This window comes from Solea solea, chromosome 11 (genome assembly GCF_958295425.1).
Source record: "Solea solea chromosome 11, fSolSol10.1, whole genome shotgun sequence".
Lineage (NCBI taxonomy): Eukaryota > Metazoa > Chordata > Actinopteri > Pleuronectiformes > Soleidae > Solea > Solea solea.
The window spans coordinates 10,723,501-10,750,971 of record NC_081144.1 but is presented as its reverse complement, the minus strand read 5'-3'; the positions used below and the strand labels follow the sequence as shown (position 1 = coordinate 10,750,971).

The following is a 27,471-nucleotide window of genomic DNA, read 5'->3' as shown; positions in this document are numbered from 1 at the left end:
AAAAATGGCCGACGTGGTAGGCAAGAATGCTACAAAGATGTGGATTTGAGAGAGAGGAGAATAAATGACATAGCATAATCAAATGCCCCGAGGTAGAAAGTCATGTGAGCCAATATTCAATTGCATTAATGTCTAAAATATTTAAAAGTTTAACAAGGCAGTCACTATTAAGCTATTCCTAATATGCTATAAACAAATTAATAAATAAATGATCCACTTAAGAGAACTAAAGACTTATTTTTGGTGCATGTGGTGTCCATCATCCAGACAGGCAGACGGACAGAAATGTTTCCTGTCTTGCCAAATATTCTAAGTATGTGTGTTACGGTGTAAGATTGGATGTTGATGGTGACTGCAGGGTGCTGAGACTCCCCAGCTGTTAGCTTTAACTGAACCAGTCACGGCTGCTGTGGCTCGCAGCTTGTTTACCTCAATCTACTAATAACCCCCTCCTCAGTCAGCCTGTCACTATAAATGCCTTTCTGCATCTGTGTCTGCTTAAATGGTGGCTCAACCCCTCCATGTTCACAGGGTCACACGTTCAATCGCTGCCGACAGCTGATGTAACTCATTATTGCTTCCAAACCCCCAAAGGTGGGAGTTATTTGGTGTGACATGTGAGGAGGAACAAGTGCAAAGCTCAGAAAACACTACACTACACACACTCACAACTTGTCTGACCTCAACACACTAACAATGGCCCCCTTTACACCTGGTATTAGTGTTTTCTTTAATCAGAGAGCGGACGTATAGCATTTCACATATCTCGTCTCGTGTCTTCTCCTGTCAGTCCAAAAGTGGGTCTCCTATGTAGCTTTTGCTCTCACCGAAAACCAACGTGTTGTTTGTTATTTTCTAGCAACACAACTGTAGTTTATTTGTCGTCTCCTTCTACTTCTTTTGGTGCATGTGCAGAACGCCAAGTCCATCAAGTTAAGTGTGCACTTGTAGGAGTAGTCAGACTAGGAGTCACATTATTCAGGTACGTTAGCCCGACTAAGACTGGACTTTGAACATGCATGTAAATGCACTGAATGTTAACCTGCTTGAGGTGGACCCACATCTGCTGAAACAAATGCACACATTAAAGTAATTTTTAAGTCGAAACACTTCAGAGTTTGCTTCAATGGGACATTTCAACTGCACACCATTCAGCCATGATATTAAAACCAGTTTATGTGAGTTAAATGCTGGCCAATCACTTTATATATGAATGGTGACTGATCATTTTTTGGTCTTAAAGTTTATAACATTTGAAAAGACTATCTGAGAAAGTGGACAGCTATAGTAGTGACTCTATGGGAGTGTTCCCTCTTCTTAAGCCATTTTTTTTATCATGGTAGACTAGAGTTTGGTTTGGTATAGTACTGTACAGTTTAGAATGGGAAAGCCCTCTGTCAGGCTTGTGTTTCGACTGAGAACAGTAACTTGGTAGATGGGGTGTGCGCTGTGCACTATGGACAAGATACATCACGTGACGTTGTATCGGAACGACAAACGTGGCTGTTGGTCTCAACAAGGTTATTTTGATACTATTCCTAATGGAAACACGCTATTACAATGTGGTGAAGCAGTGAGCTACTGAATTCAAAGATAGCATGGAGAATCTGTTACTGTGGACTTCCTGGTTTGAGACAGTGACATCTAAAAAGAGAAAGATTCTTCTAAAAAAACTATGTATAGTTTTCTAAGAATTGGCCCTACCTCAGGCCATCAACTTATGAATCCCTTGTAGTCATACAAGCAATGGATAAAGGTCATAGTACTGGACCCACAAAATGCAGACACCAATATCGGTTGGCTAAGCTAAGATATCAAAGAGGTTTCAGACATTTACTCTTGACCTTCATAAACTTCAAGGCTTCTGAAATGTGTTTTCATTGAAGACAATATAACAGTAATCCCGCTCCTCCACACACACACCTCTCTGTTCCACTGCCATTCACCGTTTCATGACGAAACTGTGAGGAAACACTAGGCTTCTGTTTGCCGTCCTCCCCTTATCTCTCTCTCCATCCCCTCATCCCTCCGTCTGTCCCCTCCACTCCTTTATTTGTATGAGTAAGAAGTCATTGTTGCCAGCGACACAACTGTAAACACAGGCTTTCCCATATTTCCAATTAGCTCAAGCCACTCTAGCATTAATACTGCAGGGTTTACTCACAGTGCAATCTAAAATCACCCTACAACATACCTGCAATATTGAGCAGACAAGGAAATATGACGGTCTGGATGAAACAAATGTAACAAATGATGTCACTTAGAAGAGAAGTAACTCCTGCTCATGTCACACTGGGACTAGGAAATGCGAACTTGTGATTTGATGAGGTTTCACTTGAATACCAGTGAACTTCCACTTGTTCTTATCACCAAATATGTAGCATGAAAGATAAACTTTAACTTACTGACCTAACATTTCCCCTGTAGCCCCCCCCCCCCCCCCCATTTCATTCACCAGCTAAGAAAAGAGAAGAAACTCAAACAATCTACTGGCATTGACCTGGTTAAAACCAATATTTACTGTCACATTAACAAGGGCAAACCTCTTTCTTTGTCCCTGCCGTTTCTCCTTCTTCTCCTCCTCCCGCTTGGTTTCTTTCTTTGCCTTGTTTCTCAATATGTTATCATTCATTAGTCTGCCTTACCTCCTCCCTTCGTATGGAAATGCTGATAAATGAAATATGGGTTAAGATAACGGCAGGTAGTTTTCTGTATTCCAGACTTAAAAAATATCGAAATGCAGTTATTTTCTTTGAGGAAATATTAAAAGAAATTTCTTTCTTGCTGTGTGCTTTGTTTGGCACTTTTGCTCTGGATCTGTCTCATTATAAAAACCCTGCCCAAAGCTAGTGATTGAATCTGAATTATGATTTTGTCAAGCAAGAAAAAAGGATACCAACATTAGTAGCTCATTAGTTATTGGCCTCAAAACTGGAACATTTCAAATAAGATTCAGAATGCTAACATGCTCTTAATGATGCTGTTGTTTAACATCAATGCCTACTGAATAATGGTGAAAATAGTCACCATCTTCTTCTTTAACTTGTATGATGAATGTGAGCAGAAGCTAAAAGTGTCCCCTGAATAAAAAGTTAAGGGATCGCCAGCTCTACAATTAATCCTGAATGTATCTGTGATAAGGTCAACTACTGGAGAGCTGACAAATATCAAGAGGTCACAAAAAAAGGGAGTTGGATTCATCAATATTTCATGGGATGTTATCCAACAGCTGTTTACATATTTCTGTCTGGACCAAAGAGGTAGACTGACCATGACAGACTGACCGACCAATACCTGCCAGTAACCATGCTAATGTGGTTACAATGGGGATGAAAGTGAAAAACAAAGACCAGGAAAAGGGTGTGAATGTGGAAAATATAATCACCGCAAAGCTAAAGCTTGGACCAAAGACTCACAATATGGAAAAACCCACACAAACGAGCAAGATTCTGAGTTTCTGTTTCGCTTCAAGGCGGTAAAGTTACATATAAATTGGCTAAATGGTAAACGTGTGAGGACAAGTTTGACGGTAGTGTTCCAACACCAGCCCATTTGACTTTCAGGGCTTCTATCACACTAAATGAGCTCATTGTGTGATAGCAGGCAGACATTAGCATCAGTCTATTCTTGGTCTGACTTGGCAGAGCAGGAAGAAAACCGGTCACTGGTGTCCTTCAAGGAGGACGAGTCTGGCACAAAGTGGTTTCCTGTCCGGGTTTTGTCGAGAATGCAAGCATCAGAGGCAACAGAGTGTGATTTAATAATATTCCTTTCTATCTTGTTGAAAGATGAAATCTACAGTGAAATGACATGTCCGTAAATCACATCTCCAAAACACAATGGCTGCTGCCAAAGTTACTGCCAGATAAAAGTTAAAAGAAATGGTGATGACAAGAAATTTCCCTGAAATAGATCCCCTGTTCTGTTTATTTGCCAGTGCTAAACGTGACTTTGTCAGCAGTTTGTCAACTATTTGACAACAGTTTTTAATCATAGAATTGCTCATAGCAGATATGGTTATGCCAAATTAGTTCAAATGTCACCCTGACTTCAGGCAGATTAGAGTTAAATGTGTGTCTTTTGTGAAGGACATTTGGTTTTCTATCGTTTCTTGTGTTTGGTCTACAAAATGAAGAATATGTCAACAGTCCACGAGACCTTCAAAAAGCTCAAGTCAACGAGGAGGACAACTCTCTATGTACGAGAGTTTTTTTTGGTTGTAGAATGAGAAACTTAATGTAACAAAATAAAGACATCCAAAGCTGCACGTTTTGCTGCTTGTCGGGTGACCAATTGAACAATCAAATCTCCATTGGTAATTAAATTCCTGTTGAATCCAATTTGCTCTGTTTGCCCGGAGAAGACACTTCACGAGTCATTAACAACCGTTTCCTCCGTGTTTGTTCTCCACAGGCTTTCATGAATGGACCAAACACTCTCACTGACACAATGGTGTGATAAAGAATCCATTGAGAAGTCGAGTGAATAGCAAGTCATTTGGACGGCGCAGGAGCACGGCTGCATCAAAAGGAGGTTGTGAGGGCGAGCAAACACCAGAAGACAAAGGGGGGGGGTAAGCTGAAAGGACACCCTGGGTCACTGGCTGGAAACGAAAGAGTCAACATGTCTGAACCAGACTGGAGATGGCTTGTTTAAAATCACATTCCCCATACATTCTCCTTAAGGCCCTGCAAATCCATGCATTGTGGCGAGGTTTAAAATATTTACTAATAATCCCAATTTTAAACTAAAATTACTTTGCAACTCATTTTATACAGTTTGATACCAATAATTTCAAGTTGATTTGACCATTTTCTAATCGCAATTTGACTTTTCCACGTGACTCCATCTATCTCAGTTGCTCTTTCATGCCGTCATTTTCTCTCGTTTCACTCCAGTAGCAGGATGGGAGGAAACGCCAGCTGTCAGACTCAGTGATAACACAGCTGATGAAGGAGAGCTGCGGGGAGAAAGAGGAAAGAGGCTGCAAGACAGGTCAAGAGGAGATGGATGGCCAGAAGAAGAAAGAGGAGAAGAAAGGTAGGGTGGATGAAAAAGTGACAGAGAAGAAGAAAAGAGAAGATGACCCGACAGGTACAAGGGTGAGAGGAAGAAAGAGATGACGAGGAAGCTGTGGACAGAAGATTTAGGGGGGAGAGGTGGGTGGGAAAGGTTAAGAGACAAGTTCACGTGGTGAACAGGGCAACCGGCGGCCAAGAGCAGGTACATGAAAGTGTGTGTTTAGTGGGGTCAGTTGGGACGCTCGAAGCAGTTTAAGCAGGTTAAAAAATTATTGACCTGTGAAACATCAGCAGGTTGGAACAGACAAAGAAACACGTACACACACACACACACACACACACAAAAGCAAACTACTGACTGGCAGAGACAGGAGTGGGAGGCATCATCTTTTAATTATTTCCTCTGCTTTGATAATGACACACACACACACACACACTGAGAAGCATTTGACATTTCAATCAAACATAGAGTATGAATGCCCTTCTTTCTTATTCTGTCATTCCCAGCTGGAGTCGTTATCTCCTCTTCCTGTCCTTCTACTCCTTTTTCTCCTCCTACTTCCTTTTAGCCTCTCCTCCACATCTAACGTTTTCTCCCAATCTTTGTTCTCTTCGTTTTTCACCCTATTTTCCAAGCATTTGGAGTTGAGGACCAGGAATAACAGCAACTCATCTTAAATTAATAATAGGATACTAAAAAGAAGCACTTACAGAGACCAACGGCTACAGCATCTAGTTTTCGATTACAACAAAAGCCATTTTTGGATTTTAAGCTACTGGAATTGCATTTAAGTAAGCTAAATTATATCATATATGAGGACTTTCTGAGGCTTTAATTAATAGGACAATAAGGAGAAGAGAGGTAGTGTGGAATAAGAGAGTCAGGGAATGACATAAATGGTCCAGTTTACCTAGGTACTTGCTGTATTTAGCCACATGAAGTGTGCAAACGTACCAGTCAGTTTTCAAACTTCTTTAAATTTTACATTTACATGAAGCAGAAACAGAAATAATAAGTAATTTCATATATTTTAACTTTGACTGATGTGTTCTTTGTCCAATGGTCAAGAAATTATACACTTAAATGCAATTTCTTCATTCTGATTATGAAAATTATATTTAATTGGACTGTATCAATCCCAGGGAAACATGACTATGAAAAAATGTGGAAAGAATTACAAACTGAGGCTAAAAGTGAGTGTCTGTGAACCGGCCAAAATCAACAACCCTAATATCAGCTACAACAACATACAGAACCAGACATCTAAAAAAAAATGACCCCTGAAATAAGCCAACTATTTTGAATGAGCGGCACTCATTCCTTTCCTCCATGCCTTCACCCATCCATCATCATCTCTTTATCCCGCTTAAAATATGACATCAACATCCCTTTTTCCCTCTTTCCATCTTTTCACTCAAAGCTAAATCACCCCTGCTGATGTCAGATGTGTCCTCTCATTCTCTCTGCACCTCTTATTCTCCTTCTCTTTGCTTGTTTTCCTGCCCAGTTCACAAATTGAATGCCTGAAATATGTGCACTGTACGTCAGCGTTTGTGTTGTGCTGTGTGCGGACAGAGTGTCAGACGCAACGATTAACAGTGAACAAGGGGGACGGACGGGAAAACAGGAGGATGAAGGTCGATAGTGTCAGAAATAAGAGTCACTGAGGAGAACAGAGGCGTGGAGAGAGGAATGAATGAGTGCAACTGTTAATCTCCGAAACGACAGCCAAGAAGCTAAAGAGGGGAAAAGGACATAAATAAAGAGCTAAAAAAGAAGACCACTATAAAAGTTGTGACTAAAACACAGAGTCGACTGAGTCACTGTGGAAAATGTCGCACGAGAACGAGTCAGAAACAAGAAGAGATAGAAATAAATAACTTTTTTTTTCAGCATAAACGACAATGATGGTGATATAAATTGTCTACGAGGCCGACACCGTCGTACAGTCCCACTGAGAACATACAGGAAAAAAACAACTGGCTCACAAAAACACATCCAACATTGCTGCACACTACCCCGGCATTTAAAGCCCCGAAAACGGAGACGTTTGAAAACGGAGAAGTTTAAAAACGCTGCTGGCTCCATTTTAGTTTTAGTGTGGACAGGCAAAAGCAGAGACTTTTGGAAACGACCTTTCCGGACTGATTCGTATTGGCTGTGATTCAACAATCAGCTGTGGATGAAAAGCTCATTTGAAGCTTACTTTTAATTTTACTTTCACTTCGTCACGTCGGTCACATAAAAATAAATCCCTCCTCTGGATCTTTCCTCGTAGTTATTTCTCATCAGCAATATGTTTCCGAAACAAAGCATATGACTGTAACTGAACGTCCATGTGGACACTGATTGTTTTTACTTACATACACCACTTTCAAATGAAATCTGAATCTGAACACATGGCTGTCGGTTATGTTTGCTATAGTACTGCTGATCCCACTGTGCATCAAAATCTAATCCCATGCTTCTGTCCCACTTTAAGCAACTTTGAACTCACAGTTTCGGGACTGATGAGAGAAAAAAACCCAATGTTGCTTTGAATAAATGTATAAAAAAAAGCAAGCGGTCATTTAGGCTTTTAGCATTTTCCTCAAACAAACTATAAAACGCAAACTTCACAGTGCTTAACAAAGAACTGGAGGACAGATAAGAGCTATTTAACGCTACACACTAACTGACAAAGGAGACTTTAGGGGACATAAAGGAACAGGACAGAGTTGTTTGATGTGTATTTTATCTTATATATCTCATTCCCCCCCCTTTTAAAGACGAGGTTCTGTGAATGAAGACAGTTGCACCAAGACGAAACATTAAGAAGGATACACAAATGTCTCAAATATGTGAGCTGGATGCTGTATAGCAGGAGACGCACACAGAGGTAATCTGGCTACCTCTGCTCACTGCAACACAATCCTGTCATGTTCTTTCTTTGAAATTGTTCACACCAGTCTTGCTTCAACCACAAACAAGAGCTGTAATAAATTTTCCTAATAGAGCTTTAGCTCTGATGTCCGTCCTGCAGCTGCGAGCTGGCTGGCACTTTCAAGGTAACTGACGTTCAAACCACATCAATGGCAGGAAGCATTCAATCGGGAGCAGTTGGCAACACACTCGCTCTGGTGCACAGTGAACAATGGAGCTACTCGACACTGCAAGTGTGTACGTGTCTCTTTGTTAGTGTTTGTCCTGTAGGGAAATCTGTCAGCACACACAGGAAATTAAAGTCACATGATAGAGGGAACAATTTGAGGCGTTCTGGTTCGAAACAAATGTACAGCACTGAGTGAGCCTCAGACTCCTTACTGTAAATAGCTTGTGCAGCCATGTTTGATTTTGCTCAGGTTTGTGGGATTACATCCATTGTAATGGATGTCTTTTAAAAAAAGTAATTAAAGGCAGTTTGGGGTGTATTTATCTTGGGTTTTCCTCCTGAAACAATATCCCATTTAACTTTGATTAATCCATAATCCAGAACATTTTTATTTGGTAGAAAGTTACAGACTACAAATAAAACTACTGAATAACATGTAGAGCTGGAAGGATGAATTCAAAAATGTATTACTGCAAAGATAAGCAGCTGCTTGGATCACTTTAAGTTACTTTTCAAGCAAAAATGCAAAACGACACAACTGAAGGCGACGTCACGTACTGAGCTTTTTATAGGACAAACGAAATTGGGTAAACTTGTTTTATTATTGGATGTATATCTCAGTTGCATTGTATGTACAAAATATGTCCAACCCATGGACAGGAGGAAAGGACTTGGGCTTGTAACCAGAAGGTCCTCTAAACACCAATACGTTAACATTCAGTTAAATTGAATATACTAGAAATAAGTACGTATTTATTCACGTTTCTTCATTTTTGTTCAAAAAATTAGTACCTGTATGGACAAACCAGCTAGAGCATGTGTTTAACCTTATGAAGCTGAAGTGCACTTCACACAAACAAGAACGACGAATGATATGCGAAGGCCACCATACTTGCGACAGAGAGGTGAGTCCTTGCAATCTACAGTTTCGCCATTAGATGTCACTCATTCTTACACACTGGACCTCTGGAGTGCAACAGAGCAAAGACTTAAAAATCTCTGAGGGCTCATGCAGCTGCGGAGAGCTGAAGTCTCTGACAGCTTTGATGACAGGCAGACAAATTTCGTGGAAAAGTGAGGACCTCACCTGAAGAACACGCACACGCACACACACATATTCACCAAACTGAAGCCTCTAATAATAGACTGTTGAAACAGAAAAACATCCCCTCCTCTTTCACCCCAGCTCCTCTTTCCATGCCGTCACCCTCCTTCATCCGCTTCACCTCAATTTTCTTCCATGTAACCTACTTCATTCCCACCTGCACTTTTCTATCCGTCCTCCTCCCACCTCTCCCCTCCTCCTCATCTCTTCCGGGGAATTTCGGATCCACCGTGCCTCATAGCCTCTTTGTGCCGGTTGACTGTTTTTGTTCTCCCCCTCTCGTCTCCTCCCCTCCTACCTATGCTAACAATACTTCTCCTATCACACACCTGAGGAATGAAACTACATGCATACACACATCTGGCTGCAGAGCAAAAGCACACATCACTCTTAGCTTACAAGACAACGCTGAATTGTGCTGAACTGTGCATGACCTCATCTTGGGTGATTTATATTCCAACAACCTCTTCCATCATGTGCCCATAAAAACAGGAATTAACAAGCAGCCTGGCCAGTACAGATCTGTTGATTAATGGAATATCTGCAGGCATCCCAATACAACAGGGGAGAGTGTGAATCTATGTGGTTAAAGGAAATTAAAGTTAAAATATGGACATACTGTCATTGTTCCCAATGTACATGTGTATTTAGTCTAGTTTAGTTGTCACTAATGTGTCACAATTAGCCCTTTAATCCTTTAGCCAGTGCCAAAAATGTGTCTCGCGACCTTTGACTCTACTGAGATATTATGTACACAAGAGTGGGATGGATGGACGGATGAATGGACTAAGGGACGACCAGTTAATGCCTCTGGACACAGCTGTCACTGGCATGCAGGCATGAGAGAAGAAATTGTGGAAGTGGAGAAAGATGAGAAAGGGGGCCACAGCTGGAGAGACGAGGACACAGAGGAGGAAAAAAAAAAAGATAGAGGGCAAAGAAAGACATAAAAGTAGAAAGAGGGAAAACACGGAAGAAGAGGTCCCACTTTTAACAAGTTCTTAAGAAATGGAGTAGAAGGAGCATAACGAGCGGGGGGGGGTGATGGTGAAGAGGAATGTAAGGAAAAGATAGAGCTTATTGAGCTTGTGTTATCTGTAGTCGATACAATGAATGGTATTCACCAATATATGAGTATTATAATGTTTATAATTAAAACATAATTAGGTGGCAACATTCCTATGAAGTAGAAGCACAGCTAAAATGTGTTCAAATTCCAGGAAAACACCTTCACAAACAGAGTGCAGATAGTGCTTGGTACACACCTGCTGCAGTAAAGATGTATTATAGTGATACTGACAATAACTAGTACCGTGTATTTATGTCCTTAACTTCCTTTCATCTTTAATCTAAAAAAGATGAAAAAAAAAATCTTTAATGTAAAATAAGGACATTTTTTACTAAACTGCTTCACCTGTTGAACTCACATCCACTTCACAATAGATCAAAGTAATGTACTTGGTGTACTTTGCTCGAGGGCAACTCGCCTTAAATCACAATGGGGAGGATGGACCTTGAATTTTTTAACATTCAAGAGAAAATAATTGCCAAAAGACTGTGCACACCAAAATATTACACCTGTATGTGATAGCTAAAGATATCACTCTAAATATATCACTCACAATTATTATTCTGCTTCTACTTTATTGCAGCTCTTCTGGTTTCAGGCATCTTACGTCACTTATTCCCAGTCTAGTCATTCCCACATGGGTTATTAAGTCTGAGTCACAGTCCAATTCATCACAAAGGTGATGGCTGGGGCTGAGGTAAAGGCTTGGTGCAGGCAAGTACAGTTCCTCTGCACCAAAGTGGAAAAAAAAAGCAAAGGTTTCAGCCCCTGATATTGATATTGATGACTGCATAATCTATATATATACTCAGATATATATATACATATATATATATATATATATATATATATATATATGGGGGGGGGGGGGGGTAATTTAACAAGCCCTCCTCTGTGGTAGAGACAGGTTAACTGACATTCCAATCTCTCCCTCCTCTCTTTGTCTTTCATTCAGAGGTGGGGGGTTGAGGCATGAAACACACACACACACACACACACTTAGCCCACCTACATTCTTTCAAGACAAATCTGAAACCTGGTAACTAGACCCTTCACTTCTGCTTTTTTGGTCCCTTTCCTCTAAGATGCCACGCTACCATGAAAACATTACTACATGATGCAGATTATAAAAATAAACACCAACAATGGAGATTGAGCAATAAAATAAAACTCAAAGAAAGGTCAGCTGATACCTGTTGGGGTTGGTACATTTAGGATCTACGGTACAAGTCTTTTTTATTGATTATTTTATTAGTGCTACAAGGTAAACAGGCTTATTGAAGCTTTTACGACCTGCACACCAACCTGTCACTGCTCCCTTTTTCTCTATGGAAACTTAACCTCTGAGAGAGAAGGAGGGGGGAAAAAAAGGGATGAAAGATAGTAGAGGAACTGAATGCCACTTTTCAGGAATAAACGAGGACGCCTGCGCGCGCACACACACAATGAATGCCTCTTCACTGCTGAATGAGGACGGCACTCGAGCAAGAGAGGCCGGCACAAAAGAGACACATTCAGAAACATAAAAAGGTTGTTCAAGAGCAACGTTTGAAAACACAACAAGGTTAACTTGTTGAGCACGGGGGGACGGAGTCTGTAATGTGTGCTCTCTTCAAAGTGTCCCTGTTAGACGTTTATCTGTGTGTGTTTGTCATTCTGATGAATTCATTACAGCGTGAAAACTTTAACGGTTAGATTTTTTGACTGGCATGGCAGTTAAGAGTCTAATTTATTTCACATGAATTATCTGAGTAGAGAGGCTCAACAGTTTATCTCTTCATTTGGGCAGCAAGCAGTATAAAAGTTTACCTGTAGCCCAAAGACTGACTGTGGCTGAGAGCTAGCCAGTTTAATTTGAAGTACAGAGTCGAGATAAATGGAAATGTTGGAATGTATCGGTGATTATCTGGCAGATGGATGATTTAAACAGACTCCTGCTTTCAGGGGCAGAAATATTCTTCCAAGAAAAGCCAAGAAAACATTCAGCTCATTAAAATCAAGACAATCTAAAAGGCTGAAACACCGTGAAACCACACCAGCAAATCGACAAGGCTCGATTGGTGCAGAACCACAATGGCAGATCATTTTTATCTTATCATTCTGACATTCTTGAAACCTTTGCAATGTATTGATATTCCACCAGCATTTCAGAAGACAATCAGATACTCTAGTGTACAAAGGAAGAGCAAGAACAGAGACAGAGAGTGAGCCTTTGTGCAAACATACTGTACATCAACAGTGTATATATTCAGTGAGTCCTACCTGTCCAAGGTCCAGGGTGACGTTCAACTCATTGTACTCCGTGCTGCGGGACAGAGGAGGACTCTGCCACCATCGCTCTGTTCCATCGATGGCGTTAGTGATGGGATGGGCACGATCGGTGTCTCCCTGACTGCAGATGTCACAATACTGACCCTGAGAAGACAAAGACAAGACGTTCATCACATGTCAAGTATATGAGATTTAAAAGCGCGCTGTACAGAAATCCAACTTACTTAAAGGTTTTAAGGTCTACATGTTGGAGGGCGATTCGCTTGCCACTTGTCTCTACATATTTTGGCTGAAATGCGTCAGTGACATCAGATACTGCTGCCAGTGAACACCCCTGTCATTACATTTCCCTTGCTACAATGATTGAATGAAAACGCTAAGCAAAGCATTCTGTCATCTTGTCCTCCAAAAGCCACTGAATCAGTCACACCTGGACTTTTACATTTCTTAATGATGTTTCACTTCTCATCCAACTTCTTCAGACTTCTGCCGTTCTGGGTTGACTTTGCATCACGTGACATGGTCCAATAACAAGTTTCAGGATACAATGCCTACGGTATGAGCTTTTCTAATGACACACTCAGATTGTGTGCGGCATTGAGTAACCCGACCGCTCCTTATCTTGGGTGGTGCGACGAGTCAGTAAGCTGTGTTTTTGATTGTATGATGGGCAAAAGAGGTGAAATTTTAGAAACGTAATTGCAGTGCCATGATACTTTGGTTTTCATACTGGGCTTCACACAACAAACCACAATTGATACCATCACCTGTATAGGTGTAGGTGTAGGTGTTTTAACCGAGGGTCTTTCTCTGAGGAGATTGCATGTTCTGCCCATGTGTGCGTGGGTCAATTCCGGGGAACTCCAGCTTCATGTCACAAGTATTAGGTTAATTGGACACCACATAGGTTTGAGTAGTTGTTTATCTCTCTATCTTGCCCAAGGTATATCCTGATCTTTGCCCTATCCCAGCTAGGATTGCTCCGGCTCCTCCTTCAACTATGACATTCAAATCCAAAGACTGACCAGACACAGGTCAGCTATAGAGAAGGTTTTAAACATAGCTTTCTTTGGTGTTTGAGTAGCGCTTTGACAATGAGTTGTTTCAGCAAACCCCATAAAGTGCACACAAAGCTTTCATTAGTCTCTCCAGAGTTTAATACACCAGGTGGCATTACTGTGTGACGTAAGTGGGAGAGGAGGAGGTAAATACCTGCAATACCTGCACACTGGCAATATGTGATTTGATCTTTCATTATTCCTACAGTCCTGTATGGACTTAATCACACTACCAGATTCACATTGGAGAATGAATGTTGGGGTGACACACATTGGACATTGTAGTGTCTGACCCTTTGGGCTTTAAATTTCAGCCCAAAGAGAATGGACTGCAACTTAAAGACTTAACTGCTGCACAGTGTGTCGGAGTCACAGTAAACACCTATGAAAAGGAGGAGATTTATTTCACAAGTGTCTGCCCCTGAGGCTACCTGGGTCAAGTTTCTTACACCTTCACAGAAAGTTGACTCCACGTAGCTTAATGTTACAGTAACAGTGAGGTTCGAGCTTGTATTATTTTCCTGCTTTGTGGGTTTTAGTTGTCTCATAAATTCTATCCCTTTGCCCCAGTCAGTCTGTTCTGTGCTAAATTCACAAATTCTATTCTCACTTATCTATGCTATGCTGTGTTTTTATTTGCATCTATCTGGTACTGCATGGTACAATAGTATCCACCAAACTGCAGCAATTTTAGCAATTACCATTTCATCAAATTATCAAGAAGACAAGTTTAAGGGTCAATTTCCCCTTAAAAGACTAAGGCTGGACACTAATAAAAGCCTGTTTATGTTGATGATGACTAACATCATCTACTCTCTGCCTGTTGCTTTTTATACTACAGTCAAATAAATGGAAGTAAATGATCCATGCAAAAGTTCACTTGAACTGGCTTCTCCACCTCTTTGGTTTTCTAAAGCTTCTTCATTCTCAGCTAATACCAGTCTGGTTGTCTAAGTCTTTAACCCAAACCCCTGCTGGCTGTGTAGGTGCGAGTATAAACTAAACAAGCATGGACCCGAACAAAAGGCCAGGTTAGTAGATGTTATCACTGCAGGTATGAGGTTAGAGGTCACTATGCACCTCCTGACTCCACCCCACTACCCCGTGTCCTGTGGTCTGTCATCCTGTATTTGTAATTCTTTTTCCACGCCACTTTTCCTGCATCAAACTACTTATCTATGCACAAATTACTAAAATTGAAAATTAATTTGTGCACCCATTTAGTTCCACTTAACTCTATCAACATGTTACGTCAACAACACCTATCCAGGTGTTCAGGGTTGTCTTTTTTTTATTAATTTGCACAGCTAACCTATTTACCATATTCCTTACTTTCTGCAAAGCTGTTATTAACTTAATGTGTCATTCAGTATTATTTGCTCAGAAAAGCCCACAGAGCTTATTACAGCACTTACACAACATTTAAGGGCCGGAAACCATCTCCAGTCGACAGATGAATGCAGAGAGATTAAGGTCTTTAATAAAGGAAAGAGGGTGGGTGTGCACCAAAAAAATATGGTGATTTCCCAACCTGGAATTAACTGGCATCTCTAAAGGAGCATGTTTAGTGTAGTGCGATATCAGGAAATCTAACCACTGTGTCTCTGCCGGTCTGCCAAACTCTCTTTGTCGCTCCTCTTTACAAGCAAGGGCATCAACAAAACGGCCACCTGGAAAGGAACATGTCTCATCTCTCTGTGTTACATGTGCTTTCATTCAACCTTTTTTCCATCTGTCCTCCTTTCTGAATCATACCCTTCAAGTTTATGTGTCTGTATCCACTTAATGTAATTTATGTTTTTTCGGTCCGAACGTAATACACTACTTTTCTTTTCCATTTCTATCTGCACTGTTTCTCTGCCTGATCATCTCTAACTTTCCTCCATAATCTCTCACCCTCTCTTACTGACATCAAGCCAGATATCACTGTTTCGTGATATTTAACAGATATTAGCTGCATCACTGTGTTAGATGTTGCGGTGAAAACACACACAGCCTAAATTCCAAATGACACAAGCATCTCTTGTAACTACAACTCCACCAGTATCAGGCTCTTAGATTGTGCTGGTCAGACTAAAGCCAGCTAAAAACTCTCCACCACCTCCACCCTCAGGAGAGGAAATGGCTTAATAACACAATCTCAATAGGATTTTTGGATAATTAAGGGCACTAACAACTCCACTGATAAGACTTTAAACTTTAATTATAGGTCCTAACTAGTTAAAATCTACATGTCATTGATAAACAAAAACATACTTTTTTCTTAAACAAGATTACTGGGAAATAAAAGTTCAACAATTTCCCTCTGGCCACCATCTGGGGCCATTACTGTATAGCAGTTTGAAAATCTAAGAAACAAATAGAGAAAACATAGCAATGGCAAACCATCGAATGTATGTATTTGACAAAAAGTGGTTGGGGGTGCAGATACAGGACAAGTGGGTCGAATCACAATAGCTAAGCAAAGTGGGATAAACCTCTTAACCCCAACACATAATGCACCATTCTGTGAGCTAATGACCAGATTTTCTTGGCTTCATTTTGGAGATTTCCTGAGCTAATTATGCAGCAACATGGCCACTTCAACCAAACGGCTGTGAGCAGGCAGCTCAGGAACCACTGGACTAAATAGAAAAGGAATATTTTAGCCTAAATTCTCACTGTAGAGAAAGTGAAGTGAGTATAAAATGTGATCAGGCTAATTATTTGTCACATCTATCAGCTCATCTTAATTAGCAAACATACACAATTCATTCTTTCTTGTTCAGGAGGAGGACTGAGGGTTTAGATGTCCTCAAGTCAGATGTTTTATTAACAAGGCCCTCAATCTCTCATGTCACCAAACAGCCCTTAGGTCATATGCTCTGATGTATTGTTGGCTTCATTCTGAGTATTTACAACCAAACATCACTTCAGATTGCCTGCTGTTCACTGTCTCCCTCAACAGCTCAATCTGTCCCCTATCTCACCAACCTTGGGCCTGTCCCACACTAGAGGATTTTTATATCTGATTTGATTTAAAAAAAATAAAATAAACAATGAACTTTGTAACCGATTTTCAACATTTTAATCTTGAGAAAGCACAGTCAAGACGCAGGACCACACACTTGGAGTCTATTCAAACCATTTCAGGGAAGAGATTCCAGGGGATTTGGAATCTCACAGAAACTCACATGATTCAATGTTACGTCAGAATATAAACAGACATGGAGGTGTGGTCAGTTAATAGCGATTGTGTGCATGCGATGTTTTGTGCTGAGAAAATGCAAAAAACTATGGAAGAAGTCATGGCTGAGAAGACGGAATCAACTTGGTTTGTACAAGTTATGGCTCTAAACAAAAGTATGCAATATCTGTTTCCAACTCCAACCAAAATCTGGCTAATTATCCCCTAGTGTGGAACAGGCTTTAACATCCCTATCATTCTATCTGATCTCTGTACATTTAAGCTAAGAGGGTGATAATGAGTGCATCATTTTGCAAACCCTAAACATTGGTTTGGGTACATGCTTAATTGTCTATTTTGGGACATTAATTTACAAAATCAACATCATGTTCTATTGAAGAAGACATGAAACTAGCAAATGAGATCACTACCTCCTCAGGGAAATGTTTGCAGATGTTATAAATCAAGTGAGAAGTAGGCTCATTTTCCCCATAAACATCTAAGCAAACATATTTCCATTTAGCAACCAACAGAGTTTCTCCCTGGTGGCTATTTAATATATTCTTACTTCCTGATTGGCTTCACCCAACAAACCCTAACACTACATCCACTATTTTTATACAGTTTATGGCTTCTTATAAAACTGTAGTGACCTCCAGAGGAAGCAGTGCCCTGCTCTATATGACATCACATTAATAGAGCAGGTAATCCCAGATTGATTGTGGAACATGGTTCAGTTACTGTGAGGAATGTGGAGAACAGGTGGGAGAGAGAAAGGGAGAAGAGAGCAATAAGCCTGCATGTTATCACCCAGAAGGTTGATTTAATGTTTAACCCATGAAACCCATAATCTCTTGTGGGTTAACTGGTGATACATGGAGGCTCAGACATTCTGCTATTGTTTTTATTTACAACCTTACAAACTCATCATCACATCAAAAACTCATCCAGATGAAGTGGTTGTCAGTGGCTAAATGTCTGCGGAGTATGAACTTATGTAAGTGTCCCGTGTTATGTGTTGCCAAGTCCCACAAAGGAAGCAGTGCATGACTAAGCAGAGCAGTTGGGGATTCGTGCACACTGCTGACCCCCTCTGTTCAACTCTGTACTCCTACTGTAAATGTGTGCAGACTGGCACCTGCACCACATGTAACATAAGATAGTTAGAAATAAATGAATGACACAATAATACATATACATATATATATATATGTATATATATATATATATATATATATATGTATACTACTCTTTGGTTAATTTTAGATGGACATTCATGATCAAACTGGAAAAGCAGAAAATAAAAAAATTTCATTACAAACCCTAAATCTGACAATATGAAGCATTGCAGAAGTAAAAATCTAATATTGTTCATAGAGAAATAGAAGTAGGAATGCAAACTAAATACTACAGGAACATCAATCATTTTACTGAGCACCAGACAAACACACACACAAAGCACTATAACAGTAAATAAATGAGTGCAAATAAACATCATAATCTCTGTACATTCAATTGTATGCACAATTTCAAATCTTCTGTATAATATTATACAGATACAGCTGTGGTATAAGTGTTTAAAGTCACTGCTGAATGACCATCATAAGTTGTATAAAAGCTGAAGTGGTTAAAAAAAAACAAAAAAAAACTTTTGTGGTCTACAGTTAAAGTTCTAATATCGCCTATAACACGTCTATTAAAGAGGCATCTGAGTATAAATAAAGTTAATGATAAGTTATAGTTTCTTTTTTTAAGTAGTTCCTTGCTTACCTGGATGGTCTGGCTCGGGTCTCCGGACACCGGGCCTCCGACCAGTTTACAGTACAGGTCTTGCACCGTCCTGCCGGTGTCGTCCACTCCGCAGGTCGCCGTTGCGGTGATCTTAGTGCCCTCGGCCAGATTGAAGTAGGGCGGGTGCAGGCTGTACCCGTTCACCCCGTTGATCGGCAGCTCCTGGGCCAAAGCGACCCGGCAGCAGGTCACCAAGAGCGGCCAGAGCAGTAGCCCGACTCGCGCCTGGGCGCGCTGAAGCTGCAGCGCCGCTCCGCTCGCCATCATTTGTCCACCTGTCCCCGGGATCCTGTCCGACTAGAGGGAAAGTTTTCGAGGAATGGAGTGATGCGTTTGCGAGGAGAGGTGGGTCGCTAAAACTCTGCGGGACAGAGGAACATACAGGGACATGTGTGGAGCAGAGGAGAGAGGAAGGAGATGCGGTTTTAGTTTGGGAGAGCCGCGTGTCGAAGCTTCTCTCTTTCTCTCCCTCACCCTTTCTCTCCGTGTCGCTCCAACAGGCACCTATTCCTGCCCTATCGCTCCCTTTCTCCCTCCCCCTCCTCCCCCGACCCGTGGATGGAGGAGGGGACAGCTTCCTCCACTGTTTAATCTTTGAACGCGTTAACTCATCCTTAGTGTGCCTTTTCATTTATTTACTTGCAGTGTTGTAATGTAACAAAGTACAAATACTCCGTTACGGTATCTGTACTCTACTTTGTTATTTGTATTTCTAGCAACTATACTTCACTCCACTACATTTCCTCTAAATATCGTAGTTACTTGTTACTACCAAATAAAATCCAAAGAAGGTCTATATATATATATATATATATATATATATATATATATATATATATATATATATATAGTGTACATATCTTTCCTAACATTTGTCAACATTGGGTTAGGTGTCTTGCTCAAGGACACATACAGACTAGCAGAGCCAGAAATTGAACCTACAACTTTCAAGTTGAAAGACAACTCACCCTACCACTGAGCTACCATGGCTCCTCACTATTTGATACTTAAGTACAGTAAAGGCCATATACTACCAAACTTTTAATTAAGTAATATTAAAAAAATGAGTTAAACTTCTACCATTTTCTGGTAAGATACTTGTACTTTTACTAAGGTATCCCTTAAGGTACTTTATACAAGACTATTTATTTGTAATGGGGGGTTCAATGAGTTCAATGGGCCCTTTGCACAGCAGCCATTTTGACAAACCACTGGTGTAAATGATCAAAGTAACGATGGCTGAGTTCCATTTAGCTTCCTCAGTTTACTGGATCTCCGGACTTGAACTGAACTGAACTGAACTGAACAGAGCCATCAGTAATGTGATGAGTGACACCTGTGCTTTTCCTGCAAGAACATTTCAAAATGGCTGCTGTGCAAAGAGACCATTAGCTTAATTGAATTATTAGCTTAGAAACCAATGTTTCTTTATTGTTCCTCCCACCCTCGCCTCTGCTTACCACTCATCTCTCCCCCATCCTTACTTTCTAGCTTCCTTTTTAAAAACTATGTTTCTTTGGCCCATTTTTCCCATCAATTGTCCTTGTTCTCTCCTTCCCCTAATGCTTCCCTTCTTCATACCTGCTTATACTTCATAAATGTGGAATACATTGTGATTTTTGCAGAGCATCCACACAGTACCCAACTAAACAACAAATGGGAATTCAAACCACACTTAAACACACAAACAAACAGATAAAAATCAGTCAGACAGGTGACAAAGGTAAACACACAGACAACTACACACTCAGTGTTTCCCAGGCTTTGCAAACACACCAGGTAAAGTGTTATTGTTGTTGAGAGATAAGGTGTGTGATGTTGTTTTAGTCTTCATTTAAAGTAAAGGCGGCTGTTGACAAGTGATTTGATATCAGGATGTTATTTAGTGGCGGATGACACTTATAAACATAATCAGAGTTTCACGAAATAATCGCCATCAAGGTTTGCCCATCTAGGTTTTTGTCCCTTTGTGCTAAAATTACATCAAGGGTCATTTTGGAGTTATCTTAAAAAAAAAAAAAAAGTTGTGTGCTACTTGAGCTTTTGACCATCACTCAGTCTTTATCGCTGCATATTGTTTGCTCAGGTGTAGTTTATTCAGCTGTTGTCATGTGACCTTAACAGCTTTGGTGGTCCTGTATTGTACACTGTGTGTCACATGACTGAAGTTTCGGACTAAGGTCCCCTAGTGGCATGTAATTTGCGGATGAAGAAGTGGTTGAAATATCTGCTTAATTTGAACTTCTGCTCATGGAGGAAAATGTTCATGTTGCAAGATCTTCTTGAATTGTTTACAGTAGATGTGAACACCACATCTATACATTAGTGGTTATTTAGGAGATTTTGCCTTTGACTGTGTCACAGTTTGTCTTTTTCTCTTTAAATTCTCAGAGACATCCTTTCGTTCTTCTTCTGTATTCACAATTCAATGCAATTTGGTTTTTTTCTCACTCCAAGGGATATCAATATCAACTATAAAATGTCTGTTACATTTAAACCATTTTCAAATGAGTTCACATAAGCCTATCACCTCCACATGACTTTCAACACATTTCTCAGTATTGGCCTTATTTTATTATTATTTATTAAGTGTCTAACTTGTTTATGTACTGTTTTTGTGTGCTTATGTAACTTTTTTTCCTCCACACATCTGTGAACGGAGAAAGTTCTTGACAATGTCTTGCAAACACTCGTAACCATAGATAACAAATGGAAATGGCAGGTCAGTTCAATGTCCGTGTAATACTGTGCCTCACTGGCCATGAACCTCAGCGCATGTCACCGTCTAGTTTAGTAAAGTGTATTTGTGGACAAACTATATTTTTATTTCTACCACATCTCAAGGAAACACCAGAGCAGCTGTGTGTGTGTGTGTGTGTGTGTGTGTTTTCTCATGGCCTCCGGAACACTGCTATCTAATTAAAGTCCAAGAACCACTTTAGAAGATAAAAGAGTTTCTCTACCACACACATGCGAAGAGAGAGAGAGAGTTAACAGCTGCTCAGGTGAGTCAAAGAGTAATATTTACAGGTGTTTACGTTTCAAAGGATTTTGTTTCCAGAAACAAATCTCCTCACTGATGATTCTGCATGGACGTGGGGGTGGTTTTGGGGGAGGAGACAGATCAGTCAGGCAGGCAGGTGAATGTTGCCATGTTTGCATGTCATCTACACTGTCCAGAGTCCAGAATCCTCACACATCCACTTCCTCCATCATCTGTCAAACACATGCCGAACTCTGACCTGTGAACACCGATAAACACACACGGCCCCTGGCCTCGGGCAGTTTATAGGAGTCTTGAATGACTGTGTAAATGCGACAGAGCTTAATTTACTGACACACTACAACATTCCACAGGTTGTTTGCGGACTCAAAGCTCACACTGAAGACATCCCCTCGTCTATGACTGCAGCTATTGACATTTTACATAAGAAAATGAATGAATGAATCTTTAAAACATTAAACACGGCCTGTGACATTTTTCCAGATGACAACAGCAAGAGCCAACAGCAAAGGACAAAGAGGTTTGGTTTACAATGACATAAGACAAGCTGATTTCTAATCCATTTACTCAAATACAGCAGGGGAGGATTAAACAAACGAAAACACAGTAAGAGGTGTTAAGTTTCCAGTCTGATGTGGAAATTAAACATGTGATGTGGAAAGTAAAAAAGCAGCTGCATAAAATCTGGATCACAGTTTGTCATTTCACCTCACTAATCCTCTCTTTCTCCCTGAACTAATTTACTTCCTGGTTACCACGGAGACCTGAGGCGAAGTAAAGGATCGGTCAAGTGCTGTCATGGTTACTGCTAAGGGCACCATCAATGAACATACTTGCCCCCGGCTGGGCCCTACACATGCGTGCACACAAATGCACAAATGAAGAGGTTGTGATTTTTGTTTTTGTCTGAAGAGAGAGTAATAGATGAATAGATGAATCGGAGGGAGGTAAAGAGTAAGAGGAAATGAGGGGAGAAAGGAAGTGTGGAAGTGAGTAATAGATGATTATATTTAGTTGTGAAATGAGAAATCTAGAAGAAAGAAGAAAAAGAGTACAGGCAGTAATGCAACGTTGCAGTTGCAAGCTTGTTGTAAAGTATTACCACAGACCAACCTGGAATCTACAGGTGTGGCAAGTTTACACTTACTTTAAAATACCAAAACAATGTGGAAATCAACAGCAATCAAAAAGCCCCTGCAGGATGTGAACAAAAGAGGTCAAAATAAGATACTTCTGGGTTGTTTTTTTTCCCACTGGATTTGCCAAAGTGCAGTTTTTCAAAAGCACTTTTACCCATACAAATAAAATTTAAACTTGATATCATCAAACTTCGCAAGCCCAGTGAATAAATTGGACATTTTAAAAAAGAAACTGCTCACTGACATTTAAAATGTGTGACATCTTAAATTTAGAGTTTCTGTCATTATAGATGAAACCCACGTCTGGTAAAAAAAAATAAAAAAAACTGGTCCACATTTGTGGATGCGGGGCATCTGCAGCTCATTCACTCGTCCTCGCTCTTTAGTGGAAATCAGACGCTTCCATCTCAATCTGTCTGCCTACAGTCAAAACTTTGCTTTAATGCTCTTATCGTGCCGCGATGCACACACATACAGACAAATTCATGAATCCAACAACAGTAAATGATAAGTGTATTGAGTAAATATGGTTTACTGTCTATTCCGAGCATTCCTCAGATGCTCCATCTCCTGCTCTGGATCAGATAAGACACAAATGACACACACAGAGCTGAGGCGGATATGTTTGAAGTGCTGTGGGCTGGGGAGGGGATGTTTTGGGTTGACTGACTTAAGTGTGTGTGTGTGTGTGTGTGAAGCAGGTAGCTACATGCCCTTCGCTTTGTGTCCCTCGACAAAACACTTCAACCCACACACTCCTGGTGGGGCCTCTCTCTCTCTCTCTCCCTTTCTCTACATTTTGTTCCTCATATGAGTTTTGCTTTTAGTGCCTAGAAAAGGATCAAGATCCAAATTCACTGATGTCTGCAGATCAGTCGGTCCAATTTTGCTAACTGCAGGACATGCGGTGACCCCCTGACTTTTCAGTGTTGCTAACATCCCAAAAAGAACTTAAGTGTACAAAATAGGAAGCCAACGGCATTTGAAATCAAAAGGATGGCTGACATGACATCATCATAGCTGCTTTTCTCTGACCTCATACAACCATACTGTGAAATTTAAAAATCACTCACTCCATCACTCATTATACACCTTTTTCAATCCAAGTGACATTTTCTTCATTTGATCAATCACTTATCAATTTCTTTGCCAAATGTCTGCATACTTCTTTTTCCTGCAATGACCAAATACAACTCTTTAACACATCTGTATGGTAATATTAAAGATCGTCCTCCATTTTGAACTTTTCATCTCTCCATTCTGTCTGCTTTTCCTATTGTATTGTCGCTTTCTCTCACCTCACCCTCCTTTCCCTGCATAGATCTTGCTACTACTTTGAAGTCTGCTGGCGTCTAAAAGTGGACAAAGACACACAGAGAGAGAGCGCGAGACGAGTCGGGCTGCTTCTGAGGACGGACAAAAGGATGAGCGACAGAGATGGAAAAGATAGAGAGGGGAAGGCCAAGAGGGAGACACGGTAAAAGGGAGAAGTAGGACGGAGGATCAGGAATCAGGGACATGGTTTGATGTAAAGAGACGGTGGTAGACTGCAGCTATAAAAGATAATAAATCATAACACATTATAACAGGTTGGGGGTTCACCTGGTCTAGTGGCCTTTAAAGGAACTGCAGGTGGAGGTAGAGGCATGTGTGTTGCTTTGAACATGCAGCTTTAGTTTCTACAGATGTGACTCAGCACAGGAGAGGACTGCTACTTGAAGAGAAAGTGCTGAATCACTCCTGTGATGAAATAAAATATGTAAACAAAGCAGCTAGCTTCACGGACTGTCACGAAAACCTACCGGCAACAAAGACTTGCTGTTATATATTAAAACAAAAGTATAAAATAATAAAACTGATGTCCTGCTATGGGACCATCATGACTCCATGTCCCGTGTTTCATGGCTGAAACACAGTGTTCTTTGTCTGCATGTGCACGTGTGTGTGTGTGCGTGCTGGCGTATGTGTGCATGTGTGTTCAAGGTATGCAGGGCACCAGGTGGGGGAGTTTGGGCGGGGTGGGGGGGGGGTGCAGCAAGAGAGAGGCCTCCATCTCTTTATGTTAAGATCATTGTTGGACGAGCTGTGACTCGCCGTGTGTTCCCTGCCAGAGACTCAGAGACAGCATACATATTTAGCATTTCATTCTGAGACTAAGACTTTGGTTTCACGACGAGATACAGTTTGAGCGTGTACCTCGCATACCAGTCAGAGGAGCAGGGGAACTTTAATTTGAAATAAAAAGACCTAAAATTGACAACCTCTGCTTATTAAGTTGACCATACATCAACAAGTGAACTGATTAAAACTGAGCTCCCTTGATTTATAAGTTGACTCGCCCCGTGTTCTCCAGTGTAAAAACGTAACTCTTTGGCTGTTGAAAATGTTGATTAATTTGTGTTATTTGTTATCATCTATAACAATTGATGATTCAGTATTAAGTTCAACTGTAAAATTTGAAACCTTGATTACTTTTTTTGATCCATGTATGAGCCAACACTCCTATATTGGAAATGTTTTACTCCCTAAATGGGTAACAGAATCAGGCCCCTTATATGTCAGGCTGTAGATGGCACTTCATGGTGCTGTCGTAGTTCATTATTAATGCTGCAAAGTCTGAAAACTTCAGCCTCCATGTTACAATCCCCTCTCCTGCTTAAAATCCTAAAACGCTGATACCAACATTACACTGTAGCATGGCTCGGTTTGATAGCAAAGTAGACTTTTTCCTATCAGTTGTGGCGAGTATCAAAGATGTGGCCTTTGTGCAGGCTGTAAATCCAAACCACTGTCTTTCTCAGTGTCTCCACACACCAACAGCGAGCCACCCCACTCCACAGCTCACGAGTGTTTCTCACGACTAACACACTTAAAGGACTTCCAAAGACTACTCATTTTCCCATGAATGGGAAGTGATGCAACTGAAAGGCTTAACCGCAGAGCAGTCAGTGGACTCTTTCATTACACCTGGGAGAAAAGGAGGAGAGTGATAGTCTGCAAGTAGCCGACCGAGAAAGCTGCATTTACTAAATCAAGCTCCTCATCATTATTCTTTAAAACTGCTTTTTTGTGATGAAAGATTAATCCAATTTGGATTATGTTTCTCATGCCAGTTTATGTGACTATTTGTTCTGAGTAAAAATTGAGTAACCACACACATACCTCTGTGCTCATCTGAACAAGTCTTGTGGGAAAAAGCCAGTGAAGGGGAAAAAGAGAGGAGGTGTTGAAGACATTATGGCGTTTGTCTCATTTGCACGGCTCCTTACCTAAAGGGGGGAAAAAGAGGGAGAATGTATGGGAACTATGCAGTAAAGTAGCAGTTGATGACAGCGATCGTTAAGATTGTGCAAGGTTAAAGATGCCCTAAAACCGCTCTCACACCACCGTCCCTTTACCTCAACACTGTGTTTAGCACTAAATGACCACTGTAACCTCCCCATGCCTTCACCTGGCCCTGTTATTCCCAGCACGACCTCTGTCCCAATAGCTCGGTCACTCTTTGAAAGCCAGATGGTGCCGAGAGAAGCAGAGGCCTGTTACACGCCTCTCCAACAAGATCTTTAATAAAACTCCACAGCCATTGTCAAACAATCAAAAATTCAGGCTATAATATAAGAAAGGTGCAAATAAGACATTTAAGAAATACAATCACATGATATTATACACAAGTGTCCTACGTACAGTTACTGCAGATAATTTGTCTTTTGTGACTTGAAATAGAACATGTTGAAATTTGGATTCATTAAAACATAAATGTCCAATTCAGGCTTTTTAACAAGTCCTGCATTTTTGAATTTCTGCAAACTATTCAAACATGTATGGAGTGCAATTTTGTTTTATGGCCATATTTTCCATGTTTTCCAGATATAAAAAAGACAATATCTGTGTGAAAGGAATTGGTTCCCTTTGTCGTATAAAAACATATTTTATAGTTCCCAAGTATTAAGAATTGAATTCTGATACACAGCCTAAACTTCTTTATATTTCACTGACAATAGCACTGCTTTCTTGTGTGCTATCCTGACAGAAATAAAAAAATGTTCTGTTTGAGGGAAAACATTTCTTGTGCGATGGTGCTCTCTGCTGGCCAAGATAAGATACAGCAAAAAAGGACCTCTTAAATTTAGCGTGATATTGTTGTTCTTGGTTCAACACAAACGTGTCCTTTAAGTCGCAAAACGATGAGCTGGTTACACAAGTACTGAAGTGAAACTCACTTTTTGGTTTCTACAGTAACGACTCTCTGAATAAAAAAACAATGACTTAAGGGAAAAATTTTAACCTTCTCATAGACAGAACCATGTATCAATGTTCTCATCTTTTTAACCATGCTGCTTCATTGTTCGGCACCTTTTCTGCTTTTGGATGCGTCAGATATGGATTTCATGTTCATATCCTAGTCGGTCAGTTTTTATTCTGTATAGTTGCTGTTGGAACATACAATAGACATTTTATGCATTGAGACAGTTCTTAAATTAAATATTTATTCTGTACAGACGTTTATTTTAACAGGAATCACTGAATACCTCATTAATGAAGGTACTGTCCTCCCAAAGGTTTAATTACTGTGATAAAGGAACACAAATTTTCATTCTACATCGTATCAAAATAGTTGCTGTGAAAAGATGCCTGATGGACAAGCTCAAGTTTAATCCACATGTACCATAGACTCACCAGTGAGACAGTCTTGAAGTCAACACCTAAGGACAAACTGAAACTTAAGGCAAAATAACATTTTTCATGACAAAGAAA

The 27,471-nt window shown here is 40.5% G+C and overlaps 1 protein-coding gene across 2 annotated transcripts in view; it reads right to left on the bottom strand.

The window, feature by feature from the left end:
- The window catches only part of lama5 (laminin, alpha 5), a 73,479-nt gene extending 54,411 nt beyond the window's left edge, over positions 1–19,068 (bottom strand). For both annotated transcript variants that reach the window (XM_058643255.1, XM_058643256.1), the window contains exons 1-2: positions 18,553–19,068; positions 12,550–12,702 (exon numbers count right to left, since the gene is read on the bottom strand). In XM_058643255.1, the coding sequence (XP_058499238.1) occupies positions 12,550–12,702; positions 18,553–18,840 (441 nt within the window). In that variant the 5' untranslated portion in view covers positions 18,841–19,068. The remainder of the gene's footprint in view (positions 1–12,549; positions 12,703–18,552) is intronic.
- Between the last annotated feature and the right edge of the window lie 8,403 nt (positions 19,069–27,471).